Source organism: Acytostelium subglobosum (genome assembly GCF_000787575.1).
Source record: "Acytostelium subglobosum LB1 DNA, scaffold: scaffold5, whole genome shotgun sequence".
NCBI classification, from domain to species: domain Eukaryota; phylum Evosea; class Eumycetozoa; order Acytosteliales; family Acytosteliaceae; genus Acytostelium; species Acytostelium subglobosum.
In genome coordinates, this window is record NW_012236527.1 from 907293 (window position 1) to 928695 (window position 21403).

Here is a 21403-nt window from a genome sequence, read left to right on the forward strand (position 1 = left end):
TGAGTAATTGAACTTATAAAATCAAGTGATTAAACAAAAACGTGAATAATCACTTTATATTATCTATATATATATATTAAACCAATCATAAAATTTTCAACAACTTGAATAATCAATTTCCTGATGAGGTCAAGTATAAAATATTTAACTTCTTTGGCAATATTCAATCTTTCAAATACCTTTACCAAAGTAAAAGATGATTTCAAATAATAACAACTATATTGATATTAATAATAATAATATTAATCGTGCTTACTCAAGGAGTTTGGTAGGAACTTCATCTGGAAAGAAGAAATACACAATAATAGTTGCTGGTGCTTCGGGAGCTGGTAAGTTTGAAATAATCAATTACATACAATATTTATTTATTTTAATCTAATTATTAATAATAATATTATACCAAATTAGGCAAATCATCATTGTTAAACATATTTGCCAACTTCTTTCTCAAAGGAACTTTCCCTAAGAATCTGAAAGTTATCATAGAGACGGCGTTCTTCAAGGTTACCGAACATCAATTCAAAGGAAAAGGTAGTGAAACCAATGTGAAGGACCAGACCAAGAGTCAAACTAGTGAGTGCTCTCACTATGATTTCACCAAGGATGGAGATGATTACTTGTTCATTGACACACCAGGAGTCTCTGATACCAATGGTCCAAAGCAGGATGATGAGAACATCTCAAAGATCATTGAAGCAGCTGAAAATTGCGAGTCCCTCTCCGCCATTATATTGGTAGTAAATGGCACTGAAGATAGAAACGTCACTTCCCTGAAGAATGCCATTTCTAGACTCAAAGGAGCCATTCCAGATGTGATACTCAATAACTTGATCTTGGTGTTCACAAAATGCGAGCCACACACTGCTACTTTTCAGTTGGGCCTCCTGGGTCATCTAAGAACAAAGGCTATCTTCTATATGAACAACTCATTGTTTGTTAAGGATCCAATGACCTGGAACAGAGTTACATGTATCCCCATTTTGAAGGACTTCCAGACTTCATTGGCAACCACTGACCTGATCATGAAGTGTATTAGGAACAAGGCAACTGTTTCAACAATTGAGTTTGGAAATATGAGGAAACTTAAATTCAAGTAGGTACCATATATTATTCAATTAATCAATCAATAAGAATACTAATTAATAATTTCAGGGTCCAGGCCACCCTGCACCAAGCCAGGTTGGAAGTCAAGAGGATTCAAGACCTTCAAGATAAGATATTAATTGCCCAAGCCAAACTTGGCGATTTCCAACATAACCAAAACATGTTCAAGGATTTTAATAAGACTACTGAAATTATCAACCGCAGGTTGGTAGACTCTCCTGATCTCAGCACAATATGTAATGTTTGTACTTTTGCCTGTCACTCTCCATGTAACCTCAAGGAGATAACAGTACGTGGGGACAATGCATTTAAAAAATGCTACGCCATGAGTGGTAGAGACAATTGCCATGTGTGTCCCAATGGATGCTCCTATCAACATCACTACCATAAACACCTTAAAGTTGAGGAATATGTGACAACTGTAGATGAAGAAATCAAAGAGATGAAGGCTAAGTACATGTCTGCGGAGGCAGGATACAATCAAACAACTTCAGAGATCAACAGTTTCAAAGATGCCAAAGTAATGATCGCAACCGCCATCAATGTCCTCACAGAAGAGATTACAACAACATGTAGAGATCTCAAGAGTATTTGCCAGGGTTTCAATTTGGTAGATGAACTCTCCAACACTATCAAACAGATGGAAATTGAAGCCAAACTCTTGGCGTCCAACGAGGCAAGAGCATCAGCAGATCAGATGATCCGAGTTGTCAAGGGTATTGCCGACAGACTTAGTAATGAAGCACCCTCATCTCCACCCCCACCTCAAGAATATGAGGAGCCAGTTGGTGATGAAGAAGAAGTCACAATGGATCATCTCCAGTCACTCGAAGAGCTGTTGGGCAACTCTTGTCAGATCCAGGAACCTACCTCAGTTCAAATGGCCCCCTGTTTTAAATGTCATCAACCATGGAGCATGCCAACTGTTGACCATGCCCACTTTGAGGCAGAGGGGTATCAAATTCCAATCATGTGTCGTCCATGTAGAGCTACAAAGTGAGTGATGTTTGGATATTGATCAATATCCAATTCATCACACCTTTCCTTCTTTTATTCTTTAAACCTAGTCAAACAAATAAACAATCAATCAAAGTGTTAATCAATTAATTATTTATTTCATTGTCAACTTTGTATTGTTAACTTAAAATTTACTGCTGCTTCTCCCATGGTCTGCCTTCATATCCATAGCCAGCAGTGTCATCGCCAACCAAACGATCCTTGGTCACAAGTAGACTGCCAAGGAATGCATGCCACATGATGCCAGAGTCGCCCCACATGAACATGGCCATGTCCCAGAGGAACTCGATACCTTCGTTGCGACCGTCAACACAGACACAGTCGACAATATTGACGATGGTGTCCACCTCCTCCAATCCAACAATGTCATCCAATGCCAGGCCATAGATGCGCTCGTAGACACGAGCGACCATTCCACGGAGCAGTGTGTCAAAGGCACCGCCCAACTTGAGTGCGCGCTCCTTCAACTGCTTGTACTGGTTCTCACATGACTGGTGGTCGTGTGGCTGGACGAAGTACTCCTCATCATTGCGACCAAAGATTGTTCCAATCAGAGTGTCCTTGACAGCCAGGCGGCGAGGGTGGGCATGCTCAGCAACACTCATGGCTGCGTTGAGGATACGGTGGCGACCATTGCAGAGCTGCCAGTAGTGAGTGGAGATGAGTGTGAGACCACTTGCATTGTATCTGTGAACGTCGGCAACATATTTGACACCAGCCAGAGTAACTGCGTATGCATGCTCAATGCCAGAGTACTGTCCATCGCGGGCGCCCAGAGTGAAGAGCATGTTGGAGCAGTCACACACACTCAGATCGTAGCCATAGTCGGTGAGGTCGTGCATCACTGTGGCGAATCCAATGACATAGTATGCCTCATCATCCATGCTGGAGGTGGTCGTCGACTTGAGGAAAACGGCGTCGATCACACGGTAGTGGAGCATCTCTGTCAAGTCCTTCCAAGAGCACACGTTGGTCAGATGCACACCAGAACGACGCATGTTGTCCTCGTATCGCTTCTTGGCACGAACAAACTCATAGCTGAGACAGGTGGCTTCGATGCAAGACTTGAGACAGTCCTCTCCGGTGGAGTGGACCTCGGCAATGCGTTGTCCCATTCCGGCGATCCACTTGCGGATGGCTGGCATTGTCCAGTCGCCACCATAGTCATAGAGGAAGAGGTTGTCGATGTGACCCATGCCAGTTCCAAAGCTCTTGCCATAGACGAATCTGTTGTACTGCATGCAGTTGGCCACGGGCATTGGTGATGTGCTCACACCCTTGAGCTTCATGGACTCACACAGTGCATCCCATTGAGTGTTGCCAGAGATAACTGCAAAGCCACTGCCCTTGGACAAGTTCTCCATGATCTTGTTGGCTTTTGGACGGTAGACCTTGGAGTAATCAATCTTGCGGACGATGAATGGACTGTTCTCGGTGACGACACCAGTGCGCAGGGCAGTGTACATCTCAACAACACGCTCCAATGTCCAGATGGCCCATGTCTTGGCCTGGACGACCTGTGCGCACGAGTCCCTGTATCTTGCCAACTCTTGCTGGAAGACTGCGACCTCTGAGATTGGACTGGTCTCCAAGTTCTCAATGGCACCAGAAATCAAGACACGGTTGGCAAGTGCATGGATTGGCCATGGTGTGAGAGTAGTGCCGCACTCACCAAGGACGATCTCAAAGTTAATGATCTCGAAATGGATGGTGACCTGGCCATTCTTGACCACAACGAATCCCTGGAGTGGACAGGTGAATGTGAACTTGTTGAGCTCGGCAGTGAATGAACTGGTGATCTTGGCAATGCCCTCGGTCAATGGCTGAATGAACTTGTCCTGCCATATGAGTGTGGCATCCTTGGGCACGACAATCCTGATTGGACGGCGATCGAATCTGCCAAATGTGTACTTCTTGGTCGGGTCACCCTTCCACCATTTGGCAAGGTCCTTCTCTCTCCACTGCTCCACCCCATTCTCGTTGGCCTGCCACACCTCAAAGAAGGCATTGCCCATTGAAGTGGCCATGTATGGCGCATGAGTTACAAATGTGTTCTCGGCACAGACGTAGGGGAAGCAACCTCCGACCTCTGGCTCGACCATGAATGGCACGATCTGGGCAATGAGCTGAGTCTGGTCATGTTTGGACTGCATCGAGCACATACGGTCCTCCTCAGTGGTCAAGTTGTAGATCGTCTCACCACCAGCCCAGTGAATAACACCTGGATTGCTACGGACGCCACGCTGATCGGCAGGTGGCAGCACATCTTGCCTGTCGTTCAGGGCAATGTTGTCGGCGGACTCCCATCTCTCGCCGAGGATGCCCTCTCTGGATGTGACTCTTGTGACGAATCCGATTGGCTCGATGAAGCCTGTGCGCTGGGGCACACGGCCTTCACCGGACCAATCTGCGGTATGTACGAACAAACTTGATTTAGCACCAGGGTAGTCTGAGAAAGTGTTCTTTGCCACCAACTCTGCCTCGACCAACAACTTCTCCTTTGCCAACAGGGTCAAGTCCAACTTATTATTATTAATATTATCTTCAATATCAATAGATTGCATTATTTTGTTATTTATAATATATAATTATTAGTTATAAGTTGAGTAAATAATTAATAAAATATTAGTTTGATTGATAGAATATATTTATAATTAATGATAATGATAATTATAATTATTATTATGATGATGATAATGATAAATAATGATTAATGCAATGAATGTGATTTGAGAGAGAGAGATAGAGGACAGCTGATCCTTAAACAAACTTGTTGGGCAAGCTTGCCATTCTTGATAGTTATTATTGGTAGGCCTACAAGAACAGTTGTCGTCAGAGTCAGATCAGGTCAGAGACGAGCTCTTCGGGGCAACTCTGTCAGTTGTTGATGAATGAATGATCGTTTTCTGTCTTTGTGTGTGTGTGTGTGTGTGAGTGTTAGTGCGCGTGTTCTTGAACAAACCAAACACATCCATTCATCGCATCTGTTTAGTTCTCGTGTTGTTGGCAATGATTATACTTGCTCACTCACATGACTGACTTTGGCAGGCTGGCCGCCTGCCCGACTGATCGATCAGTGAGTGATGTAGTTTGTTCGATCAAGACCCCCTATCAACATGCCATTAGAGGGGTCAGTTTATACACTATCCTATCCTATCCACTAATGACACTCTTGATCATGAGAGATTATCGTGACGAAGGAATCTTCTGAAGAGGTAAGCTTACACATGCCCATTGCAAACTGCAGAGGTACCGCATCCCCTTAGTGGGGGGTATGAGTATGTGAGTGAGTGTGTGTAAGTGCCAAAGATGGAATCTGCGTAATTGGAAGGTCGGTCAATGATGATTCGTTGTATAAGTTGGTATGAGAGTGATGGGTGGTTGGGCCTTTGTGTGAATGTTTGATTGGATGTTGGTGGTGTTAGTTCAGTGACGATCATTGTTGTTAGTGGATGAGTCCCATTACTGATGTGGTTGTTGGTGCACGAGAGCAGTGAGTTAATGTTATTTTAAGTGGCTTTTCGGTACCAAAGTCCCGACGATATCTTAGTAAAGAATGGTCAATTTTGGGTGTAACCTAACCAATCGCTCGCAAAGTCGTCTATCTTGGTCATACTACACAAACACCTACGTATATACGTTGAAACAATGAATGATTATGACTTAAAACTGCAAATGATGTCGATGACGATCATGTTATCAAGGTTGATCAAAGTTGGATCGATCTTTGGCATCATTTATGAAGTTCAAAAAATTGAACCCCAAACCCATAAACTGACAATTTCCAAAAGATATTGCCACAAACAACCAAGTTATTTCCGACCTTTGAAAGTCGGTGTTTAATGATGGGCATCAACATGTAGAGAAGAAGATGAATGTGTAGAGTCGTGCACATCATAGTGTGACCATACATATACACATACATACATATACAATGAATAATAATAATAGTACAAGATCATTCTTTCAATTTTGGCGAACAGGTTATGTACGCAACTATGTGATTGAACAATTGAAGCGGATTAATAGGATAGCTCGTAAACCTGACGCGATGATATATCAATATGAGGACATGCCCTCGGCCAATTGGATGATGATAAACTATCCAAATGTATTATTGTATCGCGTTAGGAAGGGCCTCACAGACGAATTGTACATAGACGTGGACACCTTGGCGCGCGCTGTTGGTCTGCTGCACGACACTCCCTCATGTCTCGCCGACTTTGAACTGCTGTACCGCGTGGCCAAGCGCAACTACACACCTACACATGTGCCCCGGGTCATGGACGAAGCGGCCTCCTTCGGCTCGCTCCACCTCGCGCGCTTCCTTAACAAGCAAGGACACTGCTTTAGCGATCGTGCTCTGATCATGGCTGCAGCTCATGGACATATGGATATGCTGTTGTTCTTGGAGCCTCTGGCGAGGAGGCATGACGTGACGTTCAGCGAGGCCGTCATGGATGAGGCAGCGGCCAATGGACATTTGGACATTGTCAAGTATCTTTATGAGAATAGGACCGAGCACTGTACCAACCTGGGTCCAGAGCGTGCTGCATTCAATGGTCACTCCAAAGTCGTTCACTTCCTGTTGGCCAAGTTCAATCATGTTCCATCAATGTGGACGCCCACCCTTATGAACAACGCTGCTCGATCAGGCGATCTCGAGCTCGTCCGTTACCTTCACGAGAACAGAACAGAAGGATGTACATACTCAGCAATGAACATGGCCTCGTAAGTTTGATTGAATGAGTCATCATACGAATGTTCAATGAACTAACCAACTCATATAACTACAACAGAGCGAAAGGACACCTTGACGTTGTCAAGTACCTCATGGAGCACAGGACTGAGCGATGCACTCATTATGCGATTGATGAGGCGGCATTCAATGGACATCTACATATTGTAATATATCTTCTCACGATGCATGTGCCAGCCGTTCATGCAATAGAGTTGGCATGTATCAATGGCTATTTGGACATTATAATATACTTGAACGAGAACATGAGTGCAGCAGAAGATGGCCAACAACAACATGCACTAGTCACAACAAAGGCCATTGAGAATGCAGCGCTTTGTGGACACCTTAACATCCTCAAATACCTATATGCATACTGGCCCGACGAGTTCAACTCTACGCGCATCATGGAGCATGCTGGAAAGAATGGCCACATTGAAGTTGTACAGTACTTGCTAGGGGGCAGGATGGCCCCATTCACCGAACAAACAATGGATGAGATCGCGGCCAAGGACCACCTGGAGATCATCAAGTTGCTGCACCAGGTGGGCGGTATACAGCCCACACTCAACACAGCGATGGAGGTGATCAGGAGCAACACTGACTGCACAAGTCTGCCCTACATCATGGACAACATGGATAAGAAAAACGAGCCATTATCCCTCGCAGGAATACTCAAGAAGCTGGTGTACAAGGCTGTCTACCACGGCAATCTGGATGCGCTGCAGTACCTTCACGACAAGTACCCGACTCAACTGAACGACTCGATGAGCATCGACTACAACCCCATTGATACAATATGCTCCAAAGGAAACATTGAGATGCTGAAGTACATTCAAACATACTTCCCCAAGCTATTGACCAAGGACAAGACAAAGGAGTGCCTGTACAGCGCGGCACTCTCTGGACATCAATCACTATTCAAGCTGCTGCTTCAGGATTATATTTCTCAGGGAGGCTCGCCCGACGCCACCATGATGACATTCGTCACTCGATCAGGATCCAAACGATTGCTACAATATTTGATTGAGGAGCATCATCAAAAGTCATTGCTTAGTTCCAGTCTATATTATGAGACATTACAAACACAAGGATATTATGTACTCAAGTATCTCAACGAGACCCTACACGTACCATTCCCCGACGCATTTTCAACGTCCGTCAAGTTTGTTCAAAGTCAAGAGATCAAGACATACCTTCAACATCATTCAAATGTTGGTGTTAAATCAGATCAGACTACCATTGGACTATTAGATAGGATCAAGTCCCTATTTCAATAATTAATTAATTGATTGATTGACAGTGTATGTCATCATTACCGACACCGATCACTTGTACTTTGCGTTCATTCGTGTCAAAGTGTGTCAAACCACAGCTCATCGGTTGAAATAGCAAAAAAGTGTGAGTTTTGGGTGATTTGTTAGGTCCCACGCTATAAATAAATTGTTGGATTATCCTTTCCTCCCTTCCCTTCATTCACACTCTCTCATATTCATTCATTCATTCAAACACACCACCTACCTATTCATTCATTCAATAATCATTCATTCAAACAACCAAACGATCAATGACTTGTACTACTACTTATAACAACTTCTAAAAATCAATTGTAACAACAAACATCAACATCAACAACAACAACAATAACAATAACAGATCTTGCTCATTCATTTTCATTCGTTGTTAAAGGTACAGGTTAAAGTTAAATATATTATACTACTTAACAAAGCATTGGATAGTATATATACACAATGAGTATGAATACAAACAGTCCGATTAAAGAGCAGTCAAGCTTCTGGAAGTTCACCTCATCTCGAAAGGTATGTTTATATAAACACGACATCAAACTACCTTCATGAAGGTAGACGACACATGTGCATATTGACTAATCACTAATCAATCAATGATAACAAACAACAGAGTCCTGGTGTTGCAAAGCCTGTTAACAATCATATTCCTCACAAGTTTGAGAAGTTCAATGGGTAAGCCACTTGTGATAAACAGCTAATGTCCCAGGGTAACCTCCTATCTAACACGCACAAACGAACAATCAAACAGGAACTTTATACCAAAGGCCAAGAGAGATATAGATAGTTCAGCAATATTCAATCATAGTCAATATATAGCACCAGGTGATGGCATTGATGGCAGTGCAGGACTGAGTAGTAGCACAAGCAGCATTGGTGTAGTCAATGGCAACAACAACAACAACAGCAACAATAGCCAGAGTAGTAGTAATAGTAACGATAACAATGGCATCAACTTACACAAGTCATTCTCATCATCATCGATTCCACTCTCCTATGGCAGTGCGACCTCTGGAGATGCGACACCAGTCGACCCAACCAAGTTTGTGTACAATGAGAAGGCGGCCAAGTTGAAGCGATTTGAGAAGATATTGAGCGAGAACAACGTCGATCTGGACGCACTGAAGAAGGTGGGCTGGAGAGGTGTGCCCGACTCCCGACGACCAATGGCATGGAAGATCCTACTGGGCTACCTGCCGTCGAATGGTGAGAGGAGGGAGGAGACACTAGAGAGGAAGAGGAATGAATACAAAGACTGCCTGCCACAATACTATATATCCGAGGACAAGAGAACAGATACCGACAAGAAGACTTTAAAACAGGTATGTTGGTTGAGGAGTGTGGTCCAAGGTCCTCGGGCGAATGCTAACAACAACAACATCAACAACACAGATACAAATGGATGTACCGAGAACCAATCCATCAGTTCCACTCTTCCAACGACCACCTATACAGGACATGCTCGAACGAATACTTTATATATGGGGAATAAGACATCCAGCATCGGGATACGTACAGGGCATCAATGACTTGGCAACACCATTCATCTACGTGTTCTTGACAGAGTTTGTGGCCGACGTGGAGAACTGCAATATAGAGGCATTGGACGCATCGATATTGGCAAAGGTCGAAGCTGACAGCTATTGGTGTCTCACCAAGCTGCTGGACGGCATACAGGATCACTACACGTTCGCTCAGCCAGGCATCCAGAGAATGATCGCGCAGCTCAAGGGCCTGCTCGAGACAATCAACTCATCATTATGCGAACATCTGGCCGAGCAGGACGCCCAATTCATCCAGTTTGCATTCCGATGGATGAACTGTTTGTTGATGCGCGAGATCCCATTCCAGCTGATCATCCGAATGTGGGACACGTACCTGAGTGAGCGCGAAGGCTTCTCGGTGTTCCACGTCTATGTCTGTGCGGCGTTCCTCGTGCTCTGGTCCGACGAGCTGAAGCGCAAGGACTTCCCCGACATCATGATGTTCCTTCAGAAGCCGCCCACCCAGAACTGGAAGGAGACGGACATTGAGGACCTGTTCTCCACTGCCCATCTCTACCGCGAGCTCTATCACAATGCACAGAGTCATCTCAAGTCCTCTTCATCCTCTCGACGTTAGGCTTATGATTGGACGACCGAACAACTCGATACCAATACAGGATCTAACACAGGCTAATACCCTGGACATGTTCTTTTAATAACCTCTTCATCCATTGTCTTTTTTAAAAGGAAACATATACAAATTGAACAAGTTTATTGTTGTCGACCTACATTGGCTGCACGCATACATGTGCGGTGTTGGTGGGTAGGTCATGTGCTTTGTGAATTGGTTGGCGATGAGGTGGAGGTGAATCCACCCAAGTTGAGCTGGATACCTTGGCTCTCTAGCAGTTGCCTGAGACTAAGCTTCTTCTTCTCGCCAGCGGCCACGACTGTGGCATCATTTGTCGTCGTCGTCATCTGGGGTTGCTGAGGTTGTTGGCTGTCCAGCATCATCTGGCTCGATAGTGGATACATCTGATCTGGCTCATGGCTTTTGTTGTAGGCATTTTGGATGATTGTGCGTAGTGTCTCCTCAGAGTTGGACCTTGGTACGCAGAACTCTGTGTCCTCTTCGTCGTCCTCTGTCGAGACGTCCATGATCTCCTCATCCTTCTTGACATCTGGCACGCCTGAGTTGCCATCATTCGATCTCTTATATTGTCCAAACAGTTGTTGAATGAATTGATTGGCGCTGTCCACTGGGTTCACTCCAGGCTCCTGCTTCACGTCGATGACCATGTCCGTGGAACTGGCAGCCGTTGCCTGTTGTTGCTTTTGTTGTTTGGGTGGCTGTTGCTGCTTGGTCTGCTGGGGGCCCATTGCTCCTGCACTAACGCCAACACTATTCTTTGGCTTCTCAAACACTAGCTCAGCCTTGCCATACTTTCTCTGCTGTGGATTGGCCATTTGATGCTCTGGGAAGTAGACGTTGAGCGTGCGCTTGTTGGGTGACACCTTCTTGTACTCGGACGATGTGGTCGTTTGTCTGTTTGGTGACATCCACTCGGGTAGCCTCCTGTTGCGCTTGTCAGGTGAGTTGTTGATGATGTTCTCAACTTTGTTGGTGGTAGGGTTCTCCGATAAGTTGACATTACAATGATACAGCAGTGCTACGATGTGCTTGCACTTGCCATAGGTCCTCGTTCCATTTGGACAACTACAGTATGACTCGAGTATTGGTGACGTAGTGGTGTTGCCTCGAACTCTGTAGCGCACCATCAGACTGTAGGGCTGTGGTGATGTGCCCCTACACTGTGCCGCCACCTTTATCGATGGTGACGAGTAGTCTGGCTCCATTGTGCTGATATCAATATTACTCAGTCTTGCCTCCTTGTAATATGATTCGCCACGATAGACACTTGGCTCATCGATACCAAAGTCCACCATAAATCTGTTTGTGACCCAAGGTAATATCTTACCACCGTTGGCTGATGTGTCGATTGGCGGTGTTTGATTGCTTGGCTCTTGTGCACGGTCTGGCTCGTTGATGACTGATAAATCGTTGTCGTCGGCAATGTCATCTTGAGAAACAGCTGCTGACTGTCTGATGTGGTCTTCATGTGGGAAGAATACACCATGTCGTTTGCCAGTGGGCATATGTTCCTCTGTTGTTGACTTCTCATTCGTGTTGGCTTGAACTCTCGCGAATAGTGGCATGCCCTTCTCTGGAACAAAGCCATCAATATCATCATAAGACACGAACTGTATATTCTCCAAGAATGTTGGGAAGCTACCAAGGTTATCAATACACTTTGATCTACAATATGTTGATCGATGTTAGAAACGAATATGATCGAGTGAATGTGATTGATTGATTGAATACTTACAACTTTGTTTCCACACTCCAGGTCGAACCTTGGAAGAACTTGGACGCCAAACAGACTTGGAAAGGTAGGGTCGCGCTGAACTTGATGTCTTGGTCGTCCACGACCACGATTGATCCTTGAAGGGATAGTCGATGTCTGTATTGGGCCATGGCAAACAGTCCAAGATTGGGGAATCGATAAAAGTCATTGCCAGGCACCAATGCAGGCACGGACAGATAGTAGACTGGGAATGAGATCTGATCGGATAGTGTCTTGATACACTTTTTGATCTCCTTGCGATAGTACTCCACAGTGATTGGGTCGTTAAAGTCCACTGACGCGGGATATAGTGCCACCTCATCAATGAGCAATACAACGCGATTCTGTCCAATGGACTTATAACTGGTGGTCCACTCTCTGATTGCAATGTCAATGTTATCGCGCAACTGAACCGCGTACTTGAACTTGAGAGTGCCTGGTGGCAACTTGAATGTTGACTGTTGCGTGCGATCGGCGAACCTGAGGATGGCGCGTGCGTCCAAGAACAACGCCACGTTGGTCAGCTCCTTCTTCTGAGCCGCGTTGTGCTGGTTCAGAATGAGGGGCGTGGTGACATCGCGCAACACGCAGAATCCCTCGCGCTTGTTTGGAACGTGGTACTCTGCCTTGAACTGATCGTAATCCAGTGGTTTGTAGTGTTCGATCGCCGAGGGCAGTTGGGACATTGCGCGCTCGCAGTAGGCCCATGCCGTGGCCCATTGGACCTGCTGCTCGCCGCCCGCCGGGATGAAGTTGAGCACTGATATCCTTGAGATTGGCACGTTGGCCTTGAGCAGCGCCTGGACATAGGATGTGCGCACTGATTGCAAGTGGTTGGTGTCGTCAATCACAACACTCTTGCCATCCAACAATGTCTTGATCACATGATTCTGAATGACACTTCTGAAGGATGTATCGCTGTCCTTGTTGAATAGCTCTGTTGCCGATATCCTGACATGTGAAGATTGTAGATTCTGATAATAGTAATAAGTGCGACCTGAGCATGGTGGACCAATCAATATTATCAATTCAGGTGCATCCTTCTCTATTCTAAGTAACTGTTGTTGTTGTTGTGATTGTGATTGTGATTGTGATTGTTGTTGTGACGGTGATGTTGATGATGATAAAGTTGTTGTTGTTGTAATTGTTGTTGTTGTGGTTGATGTTGATGTTGATGTTACTGTTGACGATGATGAACGAAGTTGAGGTAGAGGTGGAGGTGGTGGAGGTGTTGAAGGTTGGTCGAATGGGTCGTCCAAAGGTGTGAATTGAAAGTCCAATGAAGATGATATATCGTCTGCCATGATCATTATGTATCTGTATATGTGTATCTGTATGTATGTGTATATATATTATAAATAAATAAGATTAGATTAAAGTTAGAATGGCAACTTCTTCATTTTTGGGAACAGATATTAGGGATGTTTCGTCGTTTTATTGGAAAACCATGGTTTTTTGAATTTGAATTTGAACAAGCTCTTCCACAACGGAATAGTTAGGTGGGGGTAAATGAATTTTTTTTGAACTGGGGTTTGAGTGGAGATCAATCCATCCCATCCATTCATTCCTTTCTAATTGCTTACACAACAACACGTGATTGGTGAGACCAAGACGTCAAAGTTCATCATTCATTTCATTGCTTTGTTAACAAATATAATACATTCATATAATACATCAAATATACACACCTGTATCATAAATAATCATCTCATCATCGTTGTATATTACATATATTTATCTTTCAATCACTTCAATTATTCATTCATTCATTCATTCATTCATTCAATTAAGTAGTAGTAGAAATAGTAATAATACTGTACAATCAAACAATCAATGTCAGATGTCAATGAATCGAGCAATGCTCCACCAGCTATCAATGTAGATAAACCAACTGCTGGTGTTACCGATGTTGTCGGACAACAAACAGGTGGTCGTAGTAACAGTACTGGAGGAGGAGGAGGAGAACAATCATCAACATCATTGAGTGCATCGGGTACCAGTCATCAAAGACAACAGAGTTCTACAACGACAACGACAACAACTACACCATCATCATTATCATCTTCTGTCAACAACAACAACAGTGCCTCAACAACAGTACTGTCATCAATAGATACCAAACGAATGATACAGACATCACTAAGTAGCAATGATATATCATTCTCACCAAGCTTATCTCCGCCACCGCCCAACGCAGGTGCATCACCATCGATCGCGCCCAAGAAGAAGACAATCGACGACTTCACCATTGGCAAGGTGTTGGGTGAGGGCTCGTACGGCGCCGTCGTGCTGGGCACCGACAAGGACACAGGCGTCCAGTACGCCATCAAGATATTGGAGAAGAAGCACATCATCAAAGAGAACAAGGGCAAGTACGTCCAGATCGAGAAGGAGATCCTCTGTCGCTCCAACCATCCCAACATCTGTAAACTATTCTTCACCTTCCGATCAGACAACTGTCTATGTATGTACAATCACGTGACCCGATTGATCAGTCGATCACTCACTAACTCAATCAATCAAACATGAAGACTACGTGCTCGAACTATGCTCTCAAGGTGATCTGTTGCATCATATTAGAAAGGTTGGATCGTTTAATTATGAGTGTACAAGGTTCTACACGGCACAGATTATAAGCGCGTTGGAGCATCTACATGGTCTGCGCATTGTACATCGCGACCTGAAGCCAGAGAACATCCTACTCTCTGATGACATGCATATTAAGATCACAGACTTTGGTACTGGCAAGATACTTGGCAATGACAGTAACAACAATCTTAATAATAGTAGCAGTAGTGGTGGAGGAGGTGGTAACAGCAACAGCATTAGCAATAGCATCAACAATAGTAGTGCCAATGGTAGTGGAAGTGGAAGTGGCGGAAACAGCAACAGTGTAAATTTGGATGTGAGTGGCAATGGTGGCGAGTTGATACGGTCCAACTCCTTTGTCGGAACAGCAGAATACGTATCACCAGAGCTGATAAACAACAAGGAGACATCGACTGAGTGAGTATCCCTTGGCGCCACGCTCCCGGACATATACGCGCGCAGCCACTAACACCACTCTTACCCTACACTTGGATGACGCCGACAACAGATCTGACTTGTGGGCATTGGGCTGTATTATATATCAACTGAGCACTGGACGCCTACCGTTCAGAGGCAAGACAGAGTTCTTGACATTCCAAAAGATCTCGAATAGGGAGCTGGTCTACCCGACCAACATGAACGCGGTGATCAAGGACCTAATCGAGAAGCTGTTGATTGTCAAGCCAACAGACAGACTGGGCTCACCGGCAATGGGCAGCTTTGCCAAGTTGAAGGAGCATCCATTCTTTGAGGGTGTCAACTGGGACACGCTGTCCAAGCAGACGCCTCCACCCATCGTGCCACCCGTCGAAAAGATCATCTTTGACGACGACCTCTCATCGTCAGCAAACAACTCATCAGCAGGTGGCAATGGCAATGCTGGTGCCAGCTCAAACAATCTGCAGCAACAACATGCCAACCCAACACCAGGTCCAAGCCTATCACAGCAACAACTTGCCGAGCGAACCAAATGGGCACAGTTCCTTCAGTCTGGCGAGACAATCATTGAGAGTGGATTGGTTTGGAAGAAGAAAGGATTCTCAATCAAGAAGCGTCAGCTGATACTCACATCACAGCCCAGGCTCATCTATATCGATCCCAAGAAGATGGAGCTAAAGGGTGAGATACCCTGGTCTTCATCCCTAAAGCCCGAGGCCAAGAATAACTCAAACTTTATCATCCAAACTGTATGTCCTTATACCTTTCATTCAACTTCAATCAATCAATCAATCAATCCACTCACTCACTCACTCACTCATTCCATGTACTCAATCAATCAAATAGCCAAAGAGAAAGTATTTATTAGAAGACGTTGATCATAACTCACAAAAGTGGATAGATGCTATATCATCTACATTGTCAAATGTAACCATCCATTAATTCACTCTTGGCCAAGGACATCCTCGTCCACCTCCACTTCCTTCTTTCATCAAGTCTGTCTCATCACACGAATTGGGAATTGGAACAGGTATCAAAGAGAGACATACATGTGACTATATGGTTGATCAATAAACCAGCTCATATATATACATATATACATATAGAATGTACATTCACCTCTATCCATCTCCATCATGTATCACTCCAACCAATCAATCCAAGGTAACGTTGTTCGTTTTTCAAAAGGGGACTCTTTAATTAAATTGATTTTTTTATGTTTGTGGTGGAGTGTGTGTGTGAGAGTGGAGGAGACTCGCGAGACCAACCTTCGCCAGCCAATCCAACCCCTATCAATGAAGCTCCAACATTGATGAGAAGGTTAGTCCCTTATTGTTGTCCACACACCTCATATTACAGGTATGATCATATATCAATCACAGCATGCATCATTCATGAACAGGTCAATCTCCATCATCATAATGCGATTGCGATAACTTGCTGAACTCGATCGTTCACATGACAAAGATAGACGGATACAGGATAGAGACATCAACCGTATCAATGATGTAGAGACTATGGATGATGGATGATGATGATGATAATGAGACAGACAAAAGACAGATGCACACATCTGGATGATAGAACAGCAAACAACAGACAGACGATAGATACAGCAACAGACAACTAATCGATACTTTATCACATATACATAGAAATGGCCAAAGCAAAGAACCACTCGACCCATCACCAGAACTCCAAGGAGCACCGTAACGGTATCAAGAAGCCAATTGTCCACCGCAAGACCTCCTCCAAGGGTATGGACACCAAGTTCGTGAGAAACCAGAAGTTTGCTCGCGTTGGTGTTAAGGCAAAGAGATACGTTCGTGGAGACTTGCAGGAGCAGAAGCCACACAAGAACCCAAGAAAGTCTGCCAAGGCTATCGTTTCCGAGCTCAAGGCCAAGCAGGCCGCCGCCAAGAAATAAACGGATCGCCATCAATGTTCTTTTCCCTTTGTCACAAGGGACCCATTGAGTGATATATAGTATGAGAGGTTCAACAACAAACATCAAATATAATTGTGTATCATTTATTTGATTGATTGATTTATCGCGTGTCGATCGTGTCGATTGGATTGATGTCCAATCAATCATGATTGGTCTGGTCGTGCAAACGCCATCTCTTTGCCAAAGTTTGGCGCGCTCGCCAGACGCTGTCCACACGAGCGGAAACACAAAAAACCGAACAAATTGAGGAACGGCTCGTCATTCTCTTTATTACTCACACACTTTGATCATGTACTTATAACTTATTTATTTATTAATATAACAACAACAATGACAACAACAACTACAACAACTACAACAACAAATAATACAACAACAAGAACATTATTGGTCAAACGAAGTAGAGACCAAGTTGAATTTAACACAAGTGGCGATGACCATGAGGATGATGAGTTTGCGACCAGTGACGCAGTAGATGATACGGATGCAGACTCAAAGTCTGCAACGATGGTGAAGAAGAGTGCTACACCATTTGTATGCCCTTATAAATGTGGCAAGGCATTCAATAGACAGGGCAAGCTGGACTGCCACATCAGGACACACACAGGCGAGCGCCCCTACGAGTGCAAGGAGTGCGGCAAGTCATTCACTCGAACACATCATCTCAAGTATCACATGCGCTCGCACACTGGCGAGCATCCATTCCAGTGCTCACACATTGGCTGCGGCGTCAAGTTTGTGCACAAGCATCAGATGGACCTGCACATCCGCGTCCAGCATCTCCAGGAGAAGCCGTTCAAGTGCGACCACGACCCCACCATCTGCCAACTCACATTCCACAAGCACAACCAACTCAAGCGTCACATTGACATGGTGCACTTGAACCAGCTGCCCTACGGCTGCACGTACGAGGGCTGCACGGCGCGCTTCCTCTACCCCTCATACTTGAAGAACCACGTCAACACGGTGCACACCAAGGTCGCCAAGTTTGTCTGCTCGCAAGACGACTGCTTCCAATCCTTCTTCACACATTACGAGCTTCAGAAGCACATCAAGGCCTTGCACAAGAAGGTCGTCCAGACCCATCCCTGTCCAACATGTGGCAAGCTCTGCAAGACCAGGACGCTGCTCAAGCTACACGCAGAGATACACGCGCCATTGAGCGAGCGATACAACTTCCCTTGCGAGTACGAGGGATGCCAGCGAGTGTACGCGGCCAAGAGGAACCTGGAGCAGCACATCAGACAGGTACACAAGAAGACCAAGGTCTACGAGTGCAAGTGTATCATTGGTGGTGGAGATGCTGCTGGTGAACCCATGGACATCACAAAGCCAATGGACATCAATCAAGCGGTGGATCGTCTGAGTGTCCATGTGGACATTCGAAATAACCATGGCACTGGCGCTGACTCTGACATTGACAACGAGACAGACAAAGAGACAGACAAGGAGACAGAGACTGATAGGGAGAACTACAACAACAACAATGATAACAACAACGACAACAAGGTGGTACTATGTGGAAAGAAGTTTGCATCAAAGGTAGTACTGGAGAGACACATTTATAACATGCATACCAATGCAAAGCCAAGAGGTGTCAAGAAGCTAAGAGTGGACTGTATCTATGATCACTTGGTTGGCAAGAATAAAGTGTAGATTTTAAAGAACGATCAGAGCATTGGACAATCAATCAATCAATCAATCAATCATATAGGTTTATTGTTGGTACTGAGTATGGACTAGGACTAGGAGTAGGATAGTTGGGAGGCCGCTGAGTTGGGTACAACAGTAGATTGATAGATTGAGAGGACCTCGTTAGCGGTTCCAGATGAACTCTTCTTCATTCCAATTACTATGTTGTAATTTGGCATTAATGCTTTCATTGCCTCTTTCTGCAACATATCACCAAGTAGATTAAACGCTTCCCATAACTTCTCTTTCAAATCCGACTGATAGTTGATCAAAAATACTAATACTAATGATAATATATAGATAAATCCATAGTTGATATATATTACACGATTGGCTGCATACATTTAAATAGAATATAGTTATAATATATCTTGTTACTAGATATCAGAGCACAAGTTTGCAAGAATGGCTCTAGTTTGAATATGACAAGTTAGTGAAGTCTGATTGGTTGATCATCAAAAACTATTGCTTGAAGATATTTATTGAACTACCAATCAATCAATTCTTCATTCATTCATTCATTCATTCAATCAATCAATCAATCTAGTTCAACATGGTTTTATTTCCAATAAAGATAAGATTGGTGTCAAGTTCTCCAACAGACTCAGTGTTTGAAATGAATGGATTGAACCGTATTAACAAGTATGTTAATAAGGGTTACGGACCAGGCCTCAACATATGGGTAAAGGACAATCCCGGCTTATTGCCAGATATGTTCCGTTTCTACAACTTCCCATACTCAAATGAAGCTGAATTCATTCAACTAGTTGCTTCCAGTGACTTTAGTGGAGGAGGATACATCAACATGCGAACAATGGTCGCTATTATGAACGTTGGTGCAATGCCTACTCTACCTTCACCCGCCCTATGCCAAGCCTTTGCCACTCTTGGATCCTCTCAGATCTACGAAGCTGGTGCCTCTGGTGCAACCAACTATTGTATGATTGGATACAAAGGACAAGCACCGGGATCAGCCCTTGAAACATTTGGTGATGGATCAACTGGAGCTGTCAATCTGACCTCTATGCTCAATAGCTACCACGAATGTACCCGAGTCCTTGGATTCAGTTACAATGAAACAACACTTGATATCATGTTGGGTCACTTGCCTCTCATCCCATACTTTGTCAATCCTCTGGAAGATGGAGTCAATGTTGTCACTCTCAACAGTCAAGTCAACACCCGCCTCAATCAACAGGTAATAACCAACTTCCCAACGATGAACGATGACCCCAATGTCTCCAAGGCACTTGCCCAGTTCATTGACTCCATTGCCAAAGGTACCTTCATAATGATCATCGCTCGTGGACTCAACCTATCAAAGAACAGTCTGAACTCTGATGCCATTCAGAGTCTCCAAAGGTTTGGCAGCAAGTGCATCCTGAACTTCATTCAAAATGACACAAACGATTGTTGGTTCATGCTTTTGAAGATGGGCACTCCATCGATCTACACTGAAATGGCATTCAATCATTCATCACCATGCACTGCCTCAATCCATTACAACTTGATCAACAATGAGTTGATCACTCAGAATAAGACAGTGAGTGATGATGACATCAACATCTACGTTGCAACATCCAATCCCATATATGCTCCCGTTGGCATTCAGAACTTCATCGTCTCAGTTGGAGGCTTGCCCGTCACTTTCCAAAGCAATGCAGGTCTGCTGATGTGTGCAATCAGTGAGGTCGATGGCAAAGTGTACTTTGCTCGCAACTATGATGTCAGCAGTGCATCAGTCAAGAGTACTCTTCAAATGATCGCTGACATCATGTCCATCACAGCTGGTACACTCGTCGTCATCTGCACCGGAGCTCTAAGTCAAGACTTTGCCATCTCAGACAACCTTGCATTCGCAATGACCACATGTGGCAGCAAAGTGACGGTCAACCCAATCACTTCAACCTCGTCGTTCGCATTAATTGGACGAAAGGGAGCACCATCTGGCTCAGTACCCGAGATCCTATCACTCACAGGACCAGTCACACTCTTATCAAACTTCAAGAGACAATTCAAACCTGTCAAGCCATTCGTTCACATCAAGGCTGCATCCAATGCTGTATGTATCCACACTTATTCATTCACTCAATCAATCGATAGATCAATCTCTAACATAATCTCTCATTCAATCAGACACCATCAGTTCCACCAGAGCCTTACATCCTCATCAATGGACTACCTGTATCTGGTACCTTTGGACCTGGTTTGAATGTTGTGGCCATCAATCCAACAAACAGCACGGTGATCATGTCAAACAACTATGACACCACTGATGCCGCTTCCCAACCTCGACCAAGTAGCAAGTTCACCACTGATATCACTGCCCTGCCGCAAGGTACCATCGTAGCATTGTCAACACTTGGGTCTGCGGGCACCTACCTTGGCACTGCCAGAGACACCATCACCAACTTGGTTCCAAGTTGATGACATCTTTCACCTCCAATCAATCATACTGTAACGTCTCAACAGTTGGTCTCAACCTCACAGGTGATACGAGAGTGATGAGTGAGTGTATTGCACCAACCAGTTCGTACACATCATGTGACCTTCGATTCCCATTGAAGTCACTCTACACCAACACTGGTCTGACCTTCTGTGTCACATCTGGACAACAGAGTCGCATCATGGTCAACAATCAATCGGCCCTGCCCACCACAACGAATGGAATCAACTGGTCA

General features: G+C 44.6%; 9 protein-coding genes across 9 annotated transcripts; 7 read left to right on the top strand and 2 right to left on the bottom strand.

The window, feature by feature from the left end:
• Window positions 1-392: 392 nt before the first annotated feature.
• SAMD00019534_031310 (hypothetical protein) lies at window positions 393-2092 on the top strand (the record flags this gene model as incomplete). The annotated part of the gene is made up of 2 exons (XM_012901264.1): window positions 393-1093; window positions 1153-2092. Coding segments are annotated over 2 exons (1641 nt in total), but the record flags the coding sequence as incomplete, so codon positions are not given.
• Window positions 2093-2252: 160 nt separating this feature from the next.
• On the bottom strand, window positions 2253-4685 carry SAMD00019534_031320 (hypothetical protein; the record flags this gene model as incomplete). Its single annotated transcript, XM_012901265.1, has 1 exon — window positions 2253-4685. One exon carries the CDS (start codon window positions 4683-4685, stop codon window positions 2253-2255), a length of 2433 nt encoding a protein of 810 aa, XP_012756719.1.
• A 1487-nt stretch (window positions 4686-6172) lies between these two features.
• Window positions 6173-8139, top strand: SAMD00019534_031330 (hypothetical protein; the record flags this gene model as incomplete). The annotated part of the gene is made up of 2 exons (XM_012901266.1): window positions 6173-6852; window positions 6921-8139. The coding sequence occupies 2 exons, from the start codon at window positions 6173-6175 to the stop codon at window positions 8137-8139; spliced, it is 1899 nt and encodes a 632-aa protein (XP_012756720.1).
• A 471-nt stretch (window positions 8140-8610) lies between these two features.
• On the top strand, window positions 8611-10284 carry SAMD00019534_031340 (hypothetical protein; the record flags this gene model as incomplete). Its single annotated transcript, XM_012901267.1, has 4 exons — window positions 8611-8679; window positions 8780-8841; window positions 8918-9488; window positions 9559-10284. Coding segments are annotated over 4 exons (1428 nt in total), but the record flags the coding sequence as incomplete, so codon positions are not given.
• A 194-nt stretch (window positions 10285-10478) lies between these two features.
• On the bottom strand, window positions 10479-13365 carry SAMD00019534_031350 (hypothetical protein; the record flags this gene model as incomplete). Its single annotated transcript, XM_012901268.1, has 2 exons — window positions 10479-11967; window positions 12038-13365. 2 exons carry the CDS (start codon window positions 13363-13365, stop codon window positions 10479-10481), a joined length of 2817 nt encoding a protein of 938 aa, XP_012756722.1.
• A 523-nt stretch (window positions 13366-13888) lies between these two features.
• SAMD00019534_031360 (hypothetical protein) lies at window positions 13889-16024 on the top strand (the record flags this gene model as incomplete). Its single annotated transcript, XM_012901269.1, has 4 exons — window positions 13889-14519; window positions 14587-15061; window positions 15153-15831; window positions 15929-16024. The coding sequence occupies 4 exons, from the start codon at window positions 13889-13891 to the stop codon at window positions 16022-16024; spliced, it is 1881 nt and encodes a 626-aa protein (XP_012756723.1).
• A 715-nt stretch (window positions 16025-16739) lies between these two features.
• Window positions 16740-17009, top strand: SAMD00019534_031370 (hypothetical protein; the record flags this gene model as incomplete). Its single annotated transcript, XM_012901270.1, has 1 exon — window positions 16740-17009. The coding sequence occupies one exon, from the start codon at window positions 16740-16742 to the stop codon at window positions 17007-17009; it is 270 nt and encodes an 89-aa protein (XP_012756724.1).
• A 351-nt stretch (window positions 17010-17360) lies between these two features.
• On the top strand, window positions 17361-18773 carry SAMD00019534_031380 (hypothetical protein; the record flags this gene model as incomplete). Its single annotated transcript, XM_012901271.1, has 2 exons — window positions 17361-18648; window positions 18745-18773. 2 exons carry the CDS (start codon window positions 17361-17363, stop codon window positions 18771-18773), a joined length of 1317 nt encoding a protein of 438 aa, XP_012756725.1.
• A 565-nt stretch (window positions 18774-19338) lies between these two features.
• On the top strand, window positions 19339-21149 carry SAMD00019534_031390 (hypothetical protein; the record flags this gene model as incomplete). Its single annotated transcript, XM_012901272.1, has 2 exons — window positions 19339-20784; window positions 20859-21149. 2 exons carry the CDS (start codon window positions 19339-19341, stop codon window positions 21147-21149), a joined length of 1737 nt encoding a protein of 578 aa, XP_012756726.1.
• Between the last annotated feature and the right edge of the window lie 254 nt (window positions 21150-21403).